At 41.0% G+C, this 20,599-nt stretch overlaps 1 protein-coding gene across 1 annotated transcript; it reads right to left on the bottom strand.

Annotated features, from left to right (window-relative positions):
• Positions 1–663: 663 nt before the first annotated feature.
• Positions 664–19,033, bottom strand: LOC105759233 (uncharacterized). The gene is made up of 19 exons (XM_072927801.1): positions 18,908–19,033; positions 18,502–18,665; positions 16,905–17,021; positions 15,979–16,047; positions 15,494–15,625; positions 14,632–14,781; positions 13,957–14,094; positions 13,229–13,345; positions 9,634–9,750; positions 8,325–8,429; positions 7,840–7,971; positions 6,989–7,138; positions 5,940–6,077; positions 5,212–5,328; positions 4,705–4,812; positions 4,188–4,301; positions 3,760–3,873; positions 2,827–3,014; positions 664–1,960 (listed from the first exon to the last, which is right to left on the bottom strand). Exons 1-17 carry the CDS (start codon positions 19,031–19,033, stop codon positions 3,768–3,770), a joined length of 2,100 nt encoding a protein of 699 aa, XP_072783902.1. The 3' UTR covers positions 664–1,960; positions 2,827–3,014; positions 3,760–3,767.
• Positions 19,034–20,599: the final 1,566 nt, after the last annotated feature.

Genomic DNA, 20,599 nt, shown 5'->3' on the forward strand with positions numbered 1-20,599 from the left:
CACTACATGATATGACTTTAGCAGACCTCAAACTTCATCTGCTGTTTCATTCCTTCCCTTGTGCTGCCATAGCTTGTTCAAGAACACAGAATCTGGATTAGGGAATAAATCTGCCCAAAATTCAACTGCCACAGGCAGATTGGTTATGCTATGTCTAGTCTAATACCTTCAACCAAGAAATATGAAGATCGTTTAAGGACTGCTGAATTGCAAAATCCTATGGATGTGTCCCTAAATCCATTGCAGACCCTGTCTATTATAGGCAAAATCTCTTCATACTCATAAAATACTCCAATAAATACTTAAAATGAGTTTAAGTATTTCTCAACAGCCTTATTACTCTCACCTAGCAGTTCCATCTCCAGCAGGACCCCTTTTCATGGCAGAATGGGTGCTGGGACTTCAGCTTCCCCCTCCCACTACGTTACAATGCATTAACACTGAGGGGCTGGACAAAACCAGTATTGTAATCTGCCTTCAAGACTCTGATTTTAATCTCTGAAAACTCCTCTTTTCCCCTTTTAGCAAGGAGTAAAACTCCAAAATCACTACCCAAACTAAGCAAACACCCTAAAAAAAAAAAAAACCAAGAAAGAACTACTGAACCCAGATATTCCTCTTATAATCAAACTGACAACACAACTGCAAAAACAGACTAACAAGGATTTTTAAAGTTCAAGTCTTTAATTCTTCTGCATAAAGGCAAATTGCCAAAAATGTAACACATTCCCTTTATTTACAAGCACCATAAATCACAAGGAAACGTGCACACTGGAACAACAAGGTTCTAAATATTACCTCTTAGAAAAGTGCTGTACAGATGTGTCCCTCGTACACACACATGCTCCGTGCTCTGTGGTGTGTGACTGATACACCTTTGTGTTGGGAAAAATGCCTGAGCATGCCTGGAAATAACATTTTGAGAGGGAGAATAGTTTCTGAGGAAGCAGCTTACTTCAAAATCAGCAGCACAATGGGCTCTTGGCCCTGGGTACTGCCAGCCCTATAGCAAGAGAAAGTAAAACCAAATTCCTGCAGAGACAACTCCCAGCTCTAGCAGCCATGGTATCCCAGTACATGCTACACAAGGATTGTAAAATTCTTGTAACTGGCATGTGAATTTAGTCCAAACACGGTAGCCACAGCTCTCACTTCAAACTTCTGCACACAGTGTTAGCAGAATAAAGAAAAAGAGAGCCTGTCCCAACACCATCACAACCCTTAGCCTGGACAAGAGCAGCTCCACACCTGCAAATACTGCTATTCATCCCCAATAGTTGTAGGAACAACAGGCACTGAATGCATCCTCTCCTACTCTTTAACTGTAGACTGGCTCTTTGGGTCAGGCTGCAACACACATAAACACAAAATCCAGGTATTTAAGCTGTGCTTCTGTTCTAACAGTCACTCAACCCCTTCAAGAAAAGGATCTGATTTTGATAAACCATATACCTTTCCTTTCCCTTCTCTCACCTGGCTTAGGCAAATGCCACCTTAATACATCTCAGAGAACAATAAATAGGCCAAATGGGTGACCACCCAATCCAAATATTATGAACAGCTTGTCTTCAATGACTGGAGGAAGGCTGAAATTAGCTACATTCTTCTGAAGCAGTTCTTCAGGCTGGATGTCCAGTTCTGGTCCAGTGGAGCAGAGGAGGTTCCTTGATTGGAGGGGTTGGATTTCAGTCTGATTTGACACTGGACCAATTCACTGGTAAAACATCAGCACACCCTGAGGAACGAGACCTCCAGAGGGAATGGCAGGATCCATCACCTGAAGCAGCCTTTGAAAAATAATGTACATGTCACCCGCCAACGCAGGCACAGCAGAAATGTCCTCACAAAAGCTTTAGGGAACATCCATTGTCATTGCAGCACAGGTTCACGAAATCTGGAGTTTTGCACTTGAGGCACAGCTTGCAGAAAACAATCTATCCTTAGAAAGATCTGGAGAAACCTAAACAAAACAGCAGATAACAGCATTTTATAAACGTGCTATATCCAGGCCTTAACAAAACATTTTCCTCCTTTCCTCTTTTAAGCTGCAGTGTTACAGCAGCAGTAAATGGAAGAGAGCACCGCACATGGTGAGCTTATAGCATGGTATAAAGGAGAAACTCATACTGTGCATACTAAAGAAAGTATTACAGCTAGTATGAACATTTTGAGAATGTAACTTACTGAAAAAATACAGTACTAGATACCCTACATTCATAAAGTATTTGTCAGAGAGAAAAAGAAGCAGCTGAGCCTATTTTTCCCAACCCCTTGCATCATTTTCACCTAAATGTAATTATTAATTCATAAAACATGCTTTTATATTGATTCTAATTAAAAAATTTCTGACATATCTTAAGTATCCTATTGACAAAGGTTTTTCCCTAGAAATCAACCAGATAATTTCTGTCCTAAACAGGAATAAATGTCAATGTTTCTTTTAGCAAAAGGGAAGGTAGTGTGGAATTCTACCATGTAAACCACTATCTGGTTTTCAAGCAAGATTAAACTTCCACAGATAAAGTTCCTGATACTTGAGAGTTAGAGCTCATCACACCTAAAAGCCAAGGTTAGAGGCAAGGCTTCTCTAAATACTGACTTCCATCTCAGAAAACCAATGTGTTGCTCCACAGAGAAGGTATTCACTATATATATTCTACATCTAACAGAGCCCTTTTTTCAATTACATTTGATTACAAACCCACTCCTTATATACACTCCTTAATACAGCCTTATTTACAACAAAGACCACTGTGAAAAAAGATAAATATCAACTATGTGGGAACCAGAAAGGCTCTTAACTGTGACACAAGATGTTTCCTTTACCTGCATAATTTCACCTTATGTTGATTGCAAGTATGCTGACTGCAAATCTCTTCCTCTTCCAGTGCAGATCCTACATGACAGCACCAGTTTTCCAAGACTTGATCTGCTGATCTCAGATTAAATCCCTATTCTTCAAGTCTTTTTCTTGAGAAAATTGCTTCTTCAATACTTCTATATACAAAGAGAGACTAGATATTTTCAAATATTGAATTAGCACATTAGAAAAGTGAAAGCATATTAAATCTTATTCATGCTCAAATAATTTAAATTAAAAATCAATAAAGTAAAAAGAAAAATGTCATCAGCATAACTTTTTAAAAGCTCTAGCCGTCTTTTCCTCACATTGCTATAATCCAAAATCTAAGTGTAAAACTAATTTTGGCCATATTCTTAATGAGTTTTATAAGGCAAAATTTTCAAAGATCACAGATTAATAGATATTTATATCATAGTCCACGTTTAATAGCCTGCATCAAATGTAGATCAAAGACAATCTAATTACACAATGACTAATTTCTAATAAAATCTGTTTAACCCAGATTACCACCCATCCTATTAATGCATCACAGGAATCTACAGTCCAAGAGAAAATTTTCACTAAAATCTATTGCTGCAAATGCCAAGTTGTTACTTCATCACAAAAAATATTAAAGAGACAGAAAAGGTGCTATTGAAATACTTAAAAAAATTGGCACTTGTCATTTGAGAGATAAAAAAAAACATTTTCTGGCTGACAGGTAACAATTTCAATTTAGCAAATTGAAGCATTAGGTCTTTTAATTAAGGTGCTATATTAAGTGCAAGAGAATGGGATAAAACACTAACAAAATAAAAGAAAAAAGGATCTACGTGAACAGTTGCATTCTGTAGAATGATACTGTGGATGGGCAACTGAAACAGCACAGATCAAGTAAGCAGTCAGCAGAAACTCACCTTGGGATTTAGATTTTTTTCCTCAGTATTGTATCTTCAGCATTTGCACTTTCCAATCCTCTGTCAGGGTATTCTGACTGATATCCATCCGATAAACTGCTACAAAGTTTAAGCCTACAAATAAAGAAAGAAAAAAACCAACGACTAACTGGCTTTATTATGGTAACTTTAAAAACTAAATACAGTAACAATCCATTTATATTAACACAGCCTATAACATGAAAACATAAGGCCAGAATTGACCACACAACATATAAATATTGATCAAGACATCCCTAAGATAAATAGTGAAAAACAGCTAAATAAAATAATAAAATCGAATGTTTATAATAAATCCTTGGATTGAATTACAGCAAGAAAGCAACTAAGCAACTAAAATAACATACAAAAATGCATCTCAAACCCAGCTGATGAGCTGCATTTGATACCTCTCAAGCCTGAAGTCTGTATCTTTCCAAGTCTTGCTGTCAGGCAGAAAGAACCTGGATTGCTTCTGTTTTGGATCATTCCATCCTGAAGAATAACTGGGTGGAATTGAGTCACTGCATAAAAACAAACAACTATCAGAGGGGTCACCACAAAGCAACTTAATCTCTAGGGAGACAGACAGAGGAAGCTTCCAGCTCTTAGCTGAGCAAGTGAGAGGCAAACTTCCAATTCTTTCAACAAGTCAGAGTGTGAAAGGGACTCATCATTTTCCATCATTACCTGGGATGGCAGAGGCAGCAGAAAGCAACAGATGGAGACTCAGACTGGAAAAAGCCAAGTAAGCTCAAAGAACAGAAACAACAACCAAACATACCCACATGCTGGAGGAAATGTAAGAAGGAAAAAAAAAAAAAGTAGTAGTAACCAGTGAAGGAAAAGATGAAAAAGAAAAGGAAAGGACACCTTTACAGCATAGGCAGCAAATAGAAATAACAACATAATCACTGAGGTATTTACCTTGTTATTCCCATACTTTGTTGTACTGTCATTACTTCATCTTTTTCACCAAAGGCTTCCCACACTGAGCACTTTGAAAAAACATCCTGATGTCCTGAGTCAGTAAGGCTGGAAAGGAAATGAAAATGTCTGAATCCATGCACTATGGTAACACGGTTCCTCTTAATTTTTCAGAGGGGGGCTAGGCAGAGAGAAGAAACCATACCTACATGAATATTTTTACCAAGGTTAGTGTGAAATGTCTACTAAACTGCCAAAATCTTTAGTGTTGCCTAAATCTACACTCAAATTACAACCTGTACTGTGTGTTCTGATACTTTGCAACAGAGCACTGGAAATATTTGCTCTCCTACAGCACAACTATTCTGACAGGATTACCTTCCTCATCATATTGCACACATTCAGATAAAATTAAAGCTATGAACCAAGGGAGGGGAAAATACCAGTCATATACCAAAAACCAGTTCATAGTATCAATGAATTCCCACATGGAGAATCATTTCATACCTTTCCAGTGTGTGGCACATCTGCAGATAATGGTTTTTGCTCTCTGAAACCACAGAGGAGTCAGAATTGTTTCTTCTTCTGCGTTTCCATACTGGAGAAGAATTGGGAGAACAGGAACTACAAAAACAGATTTTACACACGTAACATTTTTTATCTATGTTGAAATGTTTATCAGTGTTCTGCTAACTAACAGCATATGCTGCTAAGGAGGTTTCCTTTTGGGGTGTGATTCTTCAGTCACACAGAGGAACACTGAGCAAATCGCTCACAGTTTAGAAGCAAAACCATTCTGAGCTTCACACACATCTCCCCAGGACAAGATATTTCACTAAACAGGGAAATGCAAGTCACAGTCAGCCTCCCTGCTATGCTGCAGACAGGCACAACACTATGAAGGATGGGGACTGAAAGCATCTGAAATAGCTTCCCTACTATCATGACATTTCAGCAAGGGTTAAAGAAACCTGAATACTCTGCTGTATAAACTGAGAAGCTGAAAAAACATTGCATTTTCTTTCTGTTAAACCAAGTAATTCATCAATGCTGGTCATTTTTTCCATATTCAGTGCTCTGTACCACTGGGGGATTACATTCAACAGCAAAAGTGTCAAACTCCAAAGCTGAGTATTAACTGCCCTTCCACACTAAACATTTCCTACAAAAACCTGACAGCACTGACATGTACCGAATTATTTCCCTAAGTTAAGCACAGAAGTTTGCTCTCATACCTCTCAGGTGTCTGGGCAGTCTGTCTGCACTCATCTCCACACTCACTTCTTGGCTGCTTTTCATCAAACTCAAAGAAGCCAGGAACATCCTCATCTTTGCAGAACCATTCCTGGGGACTACCTGAAGGTTCGGTACTACTAAATACAGCAGAAAAAAAACAAAACAAACCTTTAAAAAACTATCCATCTGCCTTGCTGCTCCAAACAGAAAGCTATTCAGCTGCATAAGAATTAACAGTTCATCTGACACCGAAATCGTATAAAAAGTGCAATTTCTAACACAAGTCAATTACAACAGAGGTAAAACTATTTATACAGTGCAGAAACACAGCTCAGAGAATTCCATTCACTCTACTCCTTCAATTTACTAGTCCAAAACTTGTGAAGTGTGAGGTGGCATTAAGAAGCAGAGCCACCCTTGATACAGAAATTCAGAACTGTGAAAAGATGAAAATATTTGTTTATTGAACTCAATTTACTAGTCCAAAAAACTTGTAAAATATGAGGCGGCAGAAGTAGTAGAACCAGCCTTGTGACAGAAGTTCAAGCTTTTGAGAAGACAAAGATGCCACCATACTGCTGAGAGCAAAAAAACTCTCATCTTCTTAAATATCTCAAATTCTCTCACATATTATCAGTGTAGGAGACATGTGGTTCCATTGACTCCATTGACTCCAGGAGAAGGAAAGATGGAAATTTATCCAAGTCAAGGAACAGTAATTCCCAAATTTTTGCTCATGTCTCTTGCCTGCCAGTAAAGTAATGTTACCTTGTGCCCACCAGTGTAAATACAAAGGGGAAGGGAGTGTACTGCTACATTTGGCAGACCAAATGTCTTTCTCCCCGTAACACCTGACTGCAGATTAACTTAAGACTAAATAAGTGCAATATCTTGAAGACTAACAGAATTCAAATGGAAAATAATGCATAAAAGAAGACTCCCACTGCTGAGTCTGATCTCTTTTTCCCCAATCAGGAATGCTCTAAAGGAACTACAGAGCCCTCATTCAATTCCCTAAGCCCTGACTTAATTCACCCAGGTAACATACACGGGCTGCAGGTCCCAGGTTTCTTCAGCAGGAGGATCCCAGGCATGCAGTGCTATCTTCCACAGCTTGATCTGCTGGTCCCAGGACCTGCGGCTGTACTTCTTAAACTTGTTGGGAGTTGTAGGGTGAACTCCTGGAAGTCGCTGGCTCCTGCAAACACACAGTGACATTTGTTAGTTCAGAGCATAAGGAGTGTTTCCCTTAATGACAATCCTTAGTCTATCAGGTCACACCAGCATCAGTGGTCTAATAAACAAAACATTCATATTTTTAAACACTTATATGTGTCTATTATGTTACCAAAAAATAAATCAAAAAAGCAGCAACCAACCACTCTGACAGCTGCCAAAAGCACAGCCCTACAGCCCATGAACAAAGATGAAACAGAAGCATAACTCATACTGCGTCAGTATTATCCTAACCCCCAGCTCCTTCTACTTACTTTTCCTCAGTCAAGTGCAGCTTCTTTGATTTGGTATTGTACTCAGATTGTACCTTCCTCTCCAGCAGTTCCTGTAGGGCTGTGTTTTGCACTAACTGCTAAAACAGTGCTGATAAACACACTGCCTTTTGGGCATTACTGAACAGTGCTTGCCCAGCTTCAAGGCCTTCTCCTTTCCCCACCCACAGACACTAAAGTGAGAGTGAACACTAAGCTGAGAGGCAAAAGTGCTGGGAGAGCTGACTCCAATTACACAGAGATATCACACATCATATCCTTTCACACTCAGCAGTAAAAACCACAGGAAGAATTTCAAGAAGACTAAGGTTGTGTGCTATTCTATACTCACACACACACACCAGGAACAATTAAGAGTTCATATGGAAATCTGCAACACAGGGCAGCTTACTTTGGGACTTCTTTAATGTATCTGTCATATGCAAGGGTATTCTTGCCAAAATTGATCTGTTTTTGTCTTCTCCTCAGGACCACCTCATCCGTTTCCCTTTCAGCTGGATTGGCAGAGTTGCTTGAAACAGAACTTGAAAATAAAAATAAAAACTAAGTTGAAAAGAACCTTAATAGCTTTTTAAGAAGTCACATCAGCACATATTCTAGAACTGCCCTGTATTCTTAATGAGAGACAGTGAGCATAACTCTTACCTCACTAGTTCACAGAAATGAAAGCTGTACTAACCAAATCTCAATCTCAAATAATCACACAAGTAGCTTTTGAGATGAAGCTTTTCAGTGATACTCCCTCCTTCAGGCTTGATATGAAACAGCCTGTCTGGGGTTTCAAATCTGCTGTATTGCATGTGAATGAGTCAGAGATCATCACATGGTTGCTGCTAAAACCAGTGCAACAAGAAGCAGTAATAGTTCAATACCTACTTTGTCATTTTGTTATTTGATGCTCTCATTGCCTTGCCTTCTTCAGTTCTACCTTCCCAGCTGGGGCACCTGGAAAGAGGCCCAGAATGTTCCGATGTTGTCGAGCTAGGAAATAATGGGAATTCAACAGGAATGTTTGCTGCTTGTAACACATTTAATCAACAGAAACATCAAAAATGGACAAAACCAGCTCCACAACAGTAAAACCATGGGCATTTTCCTTCTCTATTTCAGCTCGTAGTCACCTTCAGCCTGCCCTCTTCTGTCATTTTATTGCCTCAACCTTTAACAAGACAGAAGCAGATTTATCTGATAGTCTTACTTTCCCTAAACGGTTTCACATCAACAGATAAAATTGCCATGAAAGCTGACAATGTCATTTTAACTCACTAAAAATATTCCACTTTGAAAAGGAACACATCCACTCAGCAAAGAAAAATACAAAACACTGCTGGCACATCCACTGAAGTCTCACACTCATGCCCTACGCTTATGATTTTTTATGACCACATCAAAGACACAGAAACACTTCTGAATACAAGGCCTTTCCTAAGGTCTTCAAAACATTAATGAAGCAATATTAAGCATGCCATCAAAATTAAAATCACCTTCATACAATGGAAAACCTAGATACGTACAAATTATGTTAAAAATTATTTTCATGTTCCCTTAGTAAAACATTTCCTCTTACATTCTGTTCAGTGTTCTGCACTCACTACTTTTCACCCTTGCTATCAGACTCTAAGTCTCAACCAGTCTCAACCACGTCTTCCACCTTGGGTCTTTAGTCTAGAACACCCAAAAGCCAAGCAAAATATTCATAGAATTACCCAAGTATAAAATTCTATCTCATCTCAAATTGTCCTCAGGAATATACCACAGGGGAAAAATAGGTGCTCACTAAAAACTCCAGTACAGCTGAATATACCACATTGACTGTGAAGAGACAAAGATGGTCTGCCCACATTTACACATAAAGATGCAAAAGCAAAATGTAAGAATAACAACAAATGACTTTCATTGGGAATTTTATCCTAATACTGAAGATTTCAGCAATAAAGGGTTTGAACTACTGCTTCAGTACATAGCCCTTCTCCCTTTCATTCTGAATATTTGCTAATACCGTGGCATGTATTTCAAGGAGACAAACTGAGTGGTCTTCTTTAGGCATGATGCATGCCTCAAGAACTCTGTGCTACTCTATGAGAAGAAAACACTCAACCTAAACATGTCCAAGCTTTTCTTGGAGTCCTAAAGAAGAGCTCAGTAAGGTGGAGATGTAAAAAAAAAATTTACACTTACTCCTTACCTCTCCAGCAAGTGGTCTGAATGGCCACACTGATATTCCTCAAACACCAGAGAATCTGAATCATTGCAGTTTCCATGTTCCTGCTCTTGATGCCAGCAGTGTGGATGTTGCATAGAACTAGAAAACAAGAATTTTCATCTGAAATCAAGTCACTGGTAGTCACTGAACATGGCCTATAGAAATCAAAGATGGACAATTTGATTTGGCATACGGATATGTCATCCCTACCAACTTACTCAGGCAACACATACTCAACAAAGGTGTTAGTGCAATTGCTGAGGAAGTATCTTTGATCAATGCAATTAAGACATCAACATTTTCAAATAAACAACTAATATTTTGATAACACAAAATTTACTCTTTTTGCAAACAAAATGGTGAGGAAGAAAACCTAACTGAGGACTGCCACCAGCGTTTATGGACTTGTGGGCATGTCCATCTTCTGTCAGCAGTGACATTTATTTACTGCCCCATCCAGTAGTAAACTCAAAGACAAGGCAAGTCCAGAAACTACACTTCAACACAATGGCTAGGCAGAAGTAGGTCAAATGTTTATGTGGAAACACTTTTACACAGGACATTCTTGACCAGAAGCAGCTGCTCCTCACAAAGAGGCCTGGGACAGGGAGCTGCCTCTAGTGCTCACAACACACTGGTGGGTCAGCCAGGGATTGCTTAAGGGTTGAGTTCTCTACATTCTCCTCCTCGGTTCTGGCAGCTTTGACATTTTAAATGACAGCTTACTAAACAAAACACAACTGTAGCATCTACCAACACCAGAGCTGGCTTATGGGCTAAGGAGGGCAGCTGCAGATCCACCTGCCCGATAGAACCATCTGGCACTGCAGCCTCTGCACTGTAAGTACACGTTGTTTCTGTATGTGTGAGTTATAAATAACAGAGTTATTGGCTTTTGCATTTATGTATTAACTTTTGTTTTTCAAGTTATTATTGATCACAAAAGTCCTGGTATAATATGATTTGTAATTACTGCTTTTGATATAATATAATCTGTCAGTTTATATATGCACTGTATAGCTTTTCTAATAGTAGTGTAATATATACTATTTTAGATCATGGCATAATAGAGACTATTAAATGCTGAAGTGATTTTTCATGTAACTAACTCAGAAAATGGTCTAAAAAAATTTAGGTGACTTTCCACATTTGGAGACTATTTTATCTAAAAGACAAGATAAGAGAAACAGAAATCAGAGCACCAAAAGAAGTAAGAATTTATTAAATCTCATTAGCATGGAGTGAAAATACAAAAGGATGGAACCACGAGAAGAAATAACATAATTAGTTTAATCTACAAGATGAAGACAAGGCAAAGGTTAAAATGAAGCAAAAGAACATCTAAACTCAATACTGTATTTGAATAAGTATAAACTCCTATGAATATGCATGTACCACCTGAAATGTAACAGAATACAGAGAACATGGTGTAAGTTAAAGGTGTCCTTTTGGCAGAGTCAAGCACCCCAGTGCTGGATTTTATCCCTTTTATGCCTTAATAAATTTTTATACAAATTTTAAATAGTGAGCTGTGTTCCTCACACAATTAGATAAATGTTTTGTATAGGACATACTATTGCTACATGCCAGTGCTTCCTTGGAAAAACAAATTTTTAGCCATTGCCCCTGCTGATTTCATAACATCCAGTGTCACCCCTTCCCATCTGGTGGTTGTGAAAAGTATTAGGAGGCTTTTTTTCCCCTGAGGTTCTTATAGAGATTTCATACACACCTTCTTCCATTTATGCAAGCCTCTGCATTCAGGCTGTAGTGGGAAAATCCATCCAAGGAGGACTTACCATGTACACCTTCAGGAGAATTTAAGCCCTATTTGTATTTATTCCCATGTTCTTGGGTAAGACACTGCATACAGATAAGCCAGAATGATTTCCACCCATATGAAGTTTTATCTGGTAGACATAACTTTAAAATTAAAACCAGAAGTCTTACAAATAATTGACTGTATTTTTATTGAGCTCTTCAGAGGGTTTTAAGATTAATTGCATGTATTCATTAAGCCTTTTCCCTAAGGGCTATCCAAATAATACTGTTCATTTTAAACAGTCAAGCTATATACAAAAAAAACCCCAAAAAACAAACCATCAACCTCAAAAACCACAAATGAGAAATCCTGCAGTATGTCTTTGGAAGAAAATGTCTTGTATTCCATATAAGAGCTTGAGTATTTATATCATGACTCCTTAAACAGCTCAAAGTCCACAAACATTTCTTTAAAAATGGCACTGAGGACCTCAGTCTTATTGAGATTTGTCCTGAATGGGATGGTGCTAAGCTGCAGTCTAGCAAGTTTTACAGTATCAGAGAAAGGTTTGAGATGGAAGGGACCTTAAAGATCATCCAGTTCTAACCCTCTGCCAAGGGAGGGGACACCTTCCACTAGAACTGCCTGCTCCAAGTCCTCTTCAATCCCTTTAGCATTTCCAAGAATGGGGCAGCCACAACTACTCTGGTCAATTTAGTCCAGTATACAGAGAAAAAACAAAAATACTCATATTGAAGAGATCCCATGATACCTTGGTATCTTGGTTTCAAGCAACACCAAACCTCATGGTAGAAAAACTGTGGATTAAAAATATCTTCTGCTTGAAAAAAAAATGTCCTTTTTGGGTCGACAAATTATGTTAAGCTAAAAAAACAACAGGTAACATATTTTCCTAATATACACTGGGATACTATGAATGGTAGAAATAAATAATATAGCCATGACTCATGTTTTGAGAAGCACCAGTTGAGCTGGGAAATTTGGGCTATACCAATTCTTTCCACAAGACAAAGCTTGAAAGGGACTCATCATTTTCCATCATTACGTGGGATGGCAGAGGCAGCAGAAAGCAACAGATGGAGACTCAGACTGGAAAAAGCCAAGTAAGCTCAAAGAACAGAAACAACAACCAAACATACCCACATGCTGGAGGAAATGTAAGAAGGCAAAAAAAAAAGTAGTAGTAAACAGTGAAGGAAAAGATGAAAAAGAAAAGGAAAGGACACCTTTACAGCATAGGCAGCAAATAGAAATAACAGCATAAGATAAACACCCTGGGGTATTTATCTTGTTATCCCTATACTTTGTTATACTGTCATTACTTCAGCTTTTTCACCAAAGGCTTCCCACTCTGAGCACTTTGAAAAAGCATCCTGATGTCCTGAGTCAGTAAGGCTGGAAAGGAAATGAAAATGTCTGAATCCATGCACTATGGTAACACGGTTCCTCTTAATTTTTCAGAGGGGGGCTAGGAAGAGAGAAGAAACCATACCTACATGAACATTTTAACCAAGGTTTGTGTGAAAAGTCTACTAAACTGCCAAAATCTTTAGTGTTGCCTAAATCTACGCTCAAATTGCAACCTGTGCTGTGTGTTCTGATACTTTGCAACAGAGCACTGTAAATATTTGCTCTCCTACAGCACAACTATTCTGACAGGATTACCTTCCTCATCATATTGCACACATTCAGATAAAATTAAAGCTATGAACCAAGGGAGGGGAAAATACCAGTCATATACCAAAAACCAGTTCATAGTATCAATGAATTCCCACAAGGAGAATCATTTCATACCTTTCCAGTGTGTGGCACATCTGCAGATAATGGTTTTTGCTCTCTGAAACCACAGAGGAGTCAGAATTGTTTCTTCTTCTGCGTTTCCATACTGGAGAAGAATTGGGAGAACAGGAACTACAAAAACAGATTTTACACACGTAACATTTTTTATCTATGTTGAAATGTTTATCAGTGTTCTGCTAACTAACAGCATATGCTGCTAAGGAAGTTGCCTTTTGGGGTGTGATTCCTCAGTCACACAGAGGAACACTGAGCAAATTGCTCAGAGTTTAGAAGCAAAACCATTTTGAGCTTCACACACATCTCCCCAGGACAAGATATTTCACTAAACAGGGAAATGTATGTCACAGTCAGCCCCCCTGCTGTGCTGCACACAGGCACAACACTATGAAGGATGGGGACTGAAAGCATCTTAAATAGTTTCCCTACTTTCATGACATTTCAGCAAGGTTTAAAGAAACCTGAATACTCTGCTGTATAAACTGAGAAGCTGAAAAAACATTGCATTTTCTTTCTGTTAAACCAAGTAATTCATCAATGCTGGTCATTTTTTCCATATTCAGTGCTCTGTACCACTGGGGGATTACATTCAACAGCAAAAGTGTCAAACTCCAAAGGTGAGTATTCACTGCCCTTCCACACTAAACATTTCCTAAAAAAACCTGACAGCAGTGACATGTACTGAATTATTTCCCTAAGTTAAGCACAGAAGTTTGCTCTCATACCTCTCAGGTGTCTGGGCAGTCTGTCTGCACTCATCTCCACACTCACTTCTTGGCTGCTTTTCATCAAACTCAAAGAAGCCAGGAACATCCTCATCTTTGCAGAACCATTCCTGGGGACTACCTGAAGCTTCGGTACTACTAAATACAGCAGAAAAAAAAACCAAAAAAACAAACCTTTAAAAAACTATCCGTCTGGCTTACTGCTCCAAAGAGAAAACTATTCAGCTGCATAAGAATTAACAGTTCATCTGACACCCAAATGGTGTAAAAAGTGCAACTTCTACACAAGTCAATTACAACAGAGGTAAAACTATTTATACAGTGCAGAAGCACATCTAAAAGAATCCATTCACTCTTCTCCTCCAAATTAACTCTCCTCTACCAGAAAATAATGTTACCTTGTGCCCACCAGTGTAAATACAAAGGGGAAGGGAGTGTACTACTACAGGCAGACCAAATGCCTTTCTCCCCGTAACACCTGACTGCAGATTAACTTAAGACTAAATAACTGCAATATCTTGAAGACTAACAGAATTCAAATGGAAAACAATGCATAAAAGAAGACTCCCACTGCTCAGTCTGATCTCTTTTCCCCCAGTCCAGAATGCTCTAAAGGAACTACAGAGCCCTCCTTCGATTCCCTAAGCTCTGACTTAATTCACCCAGGTAACATACACGGGCTGCAGGTCCCAGGTTTCTTCAGCAGGAGGATCCCAGGCATGCAGTGCTATCTTCCACAGCTTGATCTGCTGGTCCCAGGACCTGCGGCTGTACTTCTTAAACTTGTTGGGAGTTGTAGGGTGAACTCCTGGAAGTCGCTGGCTCCTGCAAACACACAGTGACATTTGTTAATTCAGAGCATAAGGAGTGTTTCCCTTAATAACAATCCTTAGTCCACCAGGTCACACCAGCATCAGTGGTCTAATAAACAAAACATTCATATTTTTAAACACTTACATGTGTCTCTTATGTTACCAAAAAATAAATCAAAAAAGCAGCAACCAACCACTCTGACAGATGCCAAAGCACAGCCCTACAGCCCATGAACAAAGATGAAACAGAAGCATAACTCATACTGCTTCAATATTATCCTAACCTCCAGCTCCTTCTATTTACTTTTCCTCAGTCAAGTGCAGCTTCTTTGATTTGGTATTGTACTCAGATTGTCAAGGATGGAGTTACCTTCCTCCCCAGCAGTTCCTGTAGGACTGTGTTTTGCACTAACTGCTAAAACAGTGCTGATAAACACACTGCCTTTTGGGCATTACTGAACAGTGCTTGCCCAGATTCAAGGCCTTCACCTTTCGCCTCCCACAGACACTGAAGTGAGAGCAAACACTAAGCTGAGAGGGAAAAGTGCTGGGACAGCTGACTCCAATTACACAGAGATATCACACATCATATCCTTTCACACTCAGCAGTAAAAACCACAGGAAGAATTTCAAGAAGACTAAGGTTGTGTGCTATTCTACACTCACACACACACACAGGAACAATTAAGAGTTCATGTGGAAATCTGCAACACAGGGCAGCTTACTTTGGAACTTCTTTAATGTATCTGTCATATGCAAGGGTATTCTTGCCAAAATTGATCTGTTTTTGTCTTCTCCTCAGGACCACCTCATCCGTTTCCCTTTCAGCTGGATTGGCAGAGTTGCTTGAAACACAACTTGAAAATAAAAATAAAAACTAAGTTGAAAAGAACCTTAATAGCTTTTTAAGAAGTCACATCAGCACATATTCTAGAGCTGCCCTGTATTCTTAATGAGAGACAGTGAGCATAACTCTTACCTCACTAGTTCACACAAATGAAAGCTGTACTAACCAAATCTCAATCTCAAATAATCACACAAGTAGCTTTTGAGATAAAGCTTTTCAATGCTACTCCCTCCTTCAGGCTTGATATGAAACAGCCTGTCTGGGGTTTCAAATCTGCTGTATTGCATGTGAATGAGTCAGAGATCATCACATGGTTGTTGCTAAAACCAGTGCAACAAGAAGCAGTAATAGTTCAATACCTACTTTGTCATTTTGTTATTTGATGCTCTCATTGCCTTGCCTTCTTCAGTTCTACCTTCCCAGCTGGGGCACCTGGAAAGAGGCCCAGAATGTTCCGATGTTGTCGAGCTAGGAAATAATGGGAATTCAACAGGAATGTTTGCTGCTTGTAACACATTTAATCAACAGAAACATCAAAACTGGACAAAACCAGCTCCACAACAGTAAAACCATGGGCATTTTCCTTCTCTATTTCAGCTCTTAGTCACCTTCAGCCTGCCCTCTTCTGTCATTTTATTGCCTCAACCTTTAACAAGTCAGAAGCACATTTATCTGATAGTCTTACTTTCCCTAGACGGTTTCACATCAACAGATAAAATTGCCATGAAAGCTGACAATGTCATTTTAACTCACTAAAAATATTCCACTTTGAAAAGGAACAAACCCACTCAGCAAAGAAAAACAAAAAACACTGCTGGCACATCCACTAAAGTCTCACACTCAGGAGTCCTCAGGAATGGACTACAGGGAAAAAAATAGGCTCACTAAATACTGCAGTACAGCTGAATATACCACATGGATGGTGAAGAGACAAAGATGGTCTGCCCACATTTACACATATAGATACAAAAGCAAAATATAAGAATAACAGCAAATGGCTTCATCGGGAATTTTATACTAACACTGAAGACTTCAGCAGTAAAGGGCTTAAACTACTAAAGTACATAGCCCTTCTCCCTTTCATTCTGAATATTTGCTGATACCGTGGCATGTATTTCAAGGCGACAAACTGAGTGGTCTTCTTTAGGCATGATGCATGCCTCAAGAACTCTGTGCTACTCTATGAGAAGAAAACACTCAACTCAAACATGTCCAAGCTTTTCTTGGAGTCCTAAAGAAGAGCTCAGCAATGTGGAGATGTAAAAAAAAAATTTACACTTACTCCTTACCTCTCCAGCAAGTGGTCTGAATGGCCACACTGATATTCCTCAAACACCAGAGAATCTGAATCATTGCAGCTTCTACGTTCCTGCTCTTGATGCCAGCAGTGTGGATGTTGCAAAGAACTAGAAAACAAGAATTTTCATCTGAAATCAAGTCACTGCTAGTCACTGAACATGGCCTATAGAAATCAAAGATGGACAATTTGATTTGGCACATGGATATGTGATCCCTACCAACTTACTCAGGCAACACATACTCAACAAAGGTGTTAGTGCAATTGCTGAGGAAGTATCTTTGATCAATGCAATTAAGACATCAAAATTTTCAAATAAACAACTAATATTTTAATAACACAAAATTTACTCTTTTTGCAAACAAAATGGTGGGGAAGAAAACCTAACTGAGGACTGCCACCAGTGTTTATGGACTTGTGGGCATGTCCATCTTCTGTCAGCAGTGACATTTATTTACTGCCCCATCCAGCAGTAAACTCAAAGACAAGGCAAGTCTAGAAACTACACTTCAACACAATGGCTAGGCAGAAGTAGGTCAAATGTTTATGTGGAAACACTTTTACACAGGACATTCTTGACCAGAAGCAGCTGCTCCTCACAAGGAGGCCTGGGACAGGGAGCTGCCTCTAGTGCTCACAACACACTGGTGGGTCAGCCAGGGATTGCTTAATGGTTGAGTTCTCTACATTCTCCTCCTCGGTTCTGGCAGCTTTGACATTTTAAATGACAGGTTACTAAACAAAACACAACTGTAGCATCTACCAACACCAGAGCTGGCTTCTGGGCTAAGGAGGGCAGCTGCAGATGCACTGCCACACCTGCCGACAGAATGATCTGGCACTGCAGCCTGTTATAGGTTTTTGTCTGTGTGAGTAACAGCAAACAAGCTGCTGTGTACGGGGCAGGTGTCTGCCCTTAGCTCAACAAGGGAGAAGAAACCATTTTTGATGTTTTACTCTTGTGTTAGCCGCCCATGTTTTCTTTCCCTTCCTCCTCCGCCCTGCCTGGCTTGGGGAGTTTCTTGCTCCCAGACGGCTCCAAGTTGCCAACACCACACGGCACACACAGCACAAACAGCTTCCTCAGCATCACAGACCCAAATGGTCCGCTTCCAAACCCGCTCAGTTTTCGCTAAGGCAATGAACGATTAAAACGCTTCCCTAACCACCTTAAACAACTACTCGGTTTAACGACTTAAAACAATTTTTAAACCAGCTTAGGTACACTACAACAAGTGCTGTAAGTACGACACTGTAAACAGAAATGATAACCGAATATTATGTCTTTTAGAAGCATTCCAGTATTTGCTTTGCACTGCCCGCCCGCTCCAGCCTGATGCCAAGTCCCGGCGCTCCCAGCCGGGCTGGGGCATCTCGCCGAACCCACACGCCCTGCCCGGGGCTGCGGGTCCCGCAGCCGCCAGCGACAGAGGAGGGGGAAGGATCCCCGGCTCGGGGGCGAGGCCGCAGGAGAAGGCGCCGTCTGCCAGAGGCGCACGGGCTGCACAGCCGGCACTGCCTCCGGAGCCGCCCCGGCCGGGCAGCACCGCATCCCGCCCCGCTCCCCGTGCCCCCGCGGCCGCTCCCACCTGCGCGGCCGGCGCGGCCCGCCGGACATGGCTGAGGCGGGGCGGCCCGGCCGAACGCGGCCCCGGCGGCGGCGCAGGCGCGGCCCGTCCTCCCGCGGGGGGCGCAGGCGCGGCCCGGAGAGCCGGGACTGGCTGCGCTGCTGAGGGAGCGCTGCGCGGTCTGGCTAAGGGAAAGAAAAGCGTCCTGCGCCCGTGTGAGGGCTCGGGCGCAGCTTCCCTCACACCGAGGGCTCCGCTGCCCTCACGCCGAGGGCACCGCTGCCCTCACGCCGAGGGCACCGCTGCCCTCACGCCGAGGGCTCCGCTGCCCTCACGCCGAGGGCTCCGCTGCCCTCACGCCGAGGGCACCGCTGCCCTCACGCCGAGGGCTCCGCTGCCCTCACGCCGAGGGCTCCGCTGCCCTCACGCCGAGGGCTCCGCTGCCCTCACGCCGAGGGCTCCGTGCCCTCACGCCGAGGGCACCGCTGCCCTCACGCCGTCTCCCTCCGGCTGCATCCCCACTCGCAATGCAGGGAAAACCCAGCTCCCACATCACGGCGTTACCTCACGCAATAGCAAAGGGTTCGTTTTGGGACAAGTAATTTTTCTCGTGGCCACCACAGTGTGCACGCTACAGGAATGTGTCCCACATTTCATACCATTAATGGAATTATAGAATAGTTTGGCTTGAAAAGGACCTTAAAGATAACTTGCTTGAATATTTATATCTCAATTCCTTAAATAGCTCCAAGTCAACAAACATTTCTTAAGAAAGGCACTCTGAACTTTAGTCTTACTGAGGTTATCCTGGCTGGAATGGTACTTAGCTGCAGGCTAGCTAGTTTCACAAAATCACAGAAGGGTTTGTGTTGGAAGGGACCCTGAAGACCATCTCCTCACAACTCCTCTGTCATGGGCAGGGACACCTTCCCCTAGGGCAGGATGCTCAGAGCCCCATCCAGCCTGGCCTTGAACAGGATCCCTTCCAGGGATGGGGCATCCACAGCTTCTCCGGTAGTACCTTACCACCCTCGCAGTAAAGAATTTCTTCCCCCATCTGTAATCTGAACCTACTTCCTTTCAGTTTAAAGCCATTCCCCCTTGTCCTATCATGCCATGACCTTGTTGAAAGTCCCTCTCTGGCCCTCTTGGAGACCGTTTAGGTAGTGAAAGGTGCCTCAAGGTCTCTGGAGCCTTCTCTTCTCCAGGCTGAACACCTCCTGCTCTCTCAGCCTGTCTCCATATCAGAGGTGCTCCAGCCCTCTGAACATCTTCATGGTTCTCCTCTGGACACACTCCAGTAGGTCCTCTACTACAGGAATGTGATACAGGAATGTGATAGATTCTTTATTGCTGGTGCTCAGTAATAAATCTGAGCAATGTCATAGTTAATTAAATGTTTTATATAGGACATACTATTGCTGCATGCCAGTGCTTCCTTGGAAAAATAAATTTTTAGTCATTGCCCCTGCTGATTTCATAACATCCAGTGTCACCCCTTCCCATCTGGTAGTTGTGAAAAGTATTTGGAGGCTTTTTTTCCTTCTTAAAGAGATTTCATACACACCTTCTTCCATTTATGCAACCCTCTGCATTCAGGCTGTAGCGGGAAAATCCATGGAAGGAAGACTTACCATTTACACCTTCAGGAGAATTTAAGCCCTATTTGTATTTATTCTCATGTTCTCAGGTAAGACACTGCATACAGATAAGCCAGAATGATTTCTACCCATATGAAGTTTTTAAAATTAAAACCAGAAGTCTTACAAAGAATTTACTGTATTTTTATTGAGCTCTTCAGAGGGTTTTAAGATTAACTGCATGTATTCATTAAACTTTTTCCCTAAGGCCTATCCAAATAATGCTGTTCATTTTAAACAGACAAGCTATCTAGCAGAAAAACCCCATCAACCTCAAAAACCACAAATGAGAAATCCTGCAGTATGTCTTTGGAAGAAAATGTCTTGTATTCCATATAAGAGCTTGAGTATTTATATCTCAACTCCTTAAACAGCTCAAAGTCCACGAACATTTCTTTAAAAATGGCACTGAGAACCTCAGTCTTACTGAGGTTTGTCCTGAATGGGATGATGTTTAGCTGCAGTCTAGCAAGTTTTAC

This window comes from Taeniopygia guttata, chromosome 4 (genome assembly GCF_048771995.1).
Source record: "Taeniopygia guttata chromosome 4, bTaeGut7.mat, whole genome shotgun sequence".
Taxonomy (NCBI): Eukaryota; Metazoa; Chordata; class Aves; order Passeriformes; family Estrildidae; genus Taeniopygia; species Taeniopygia guttata.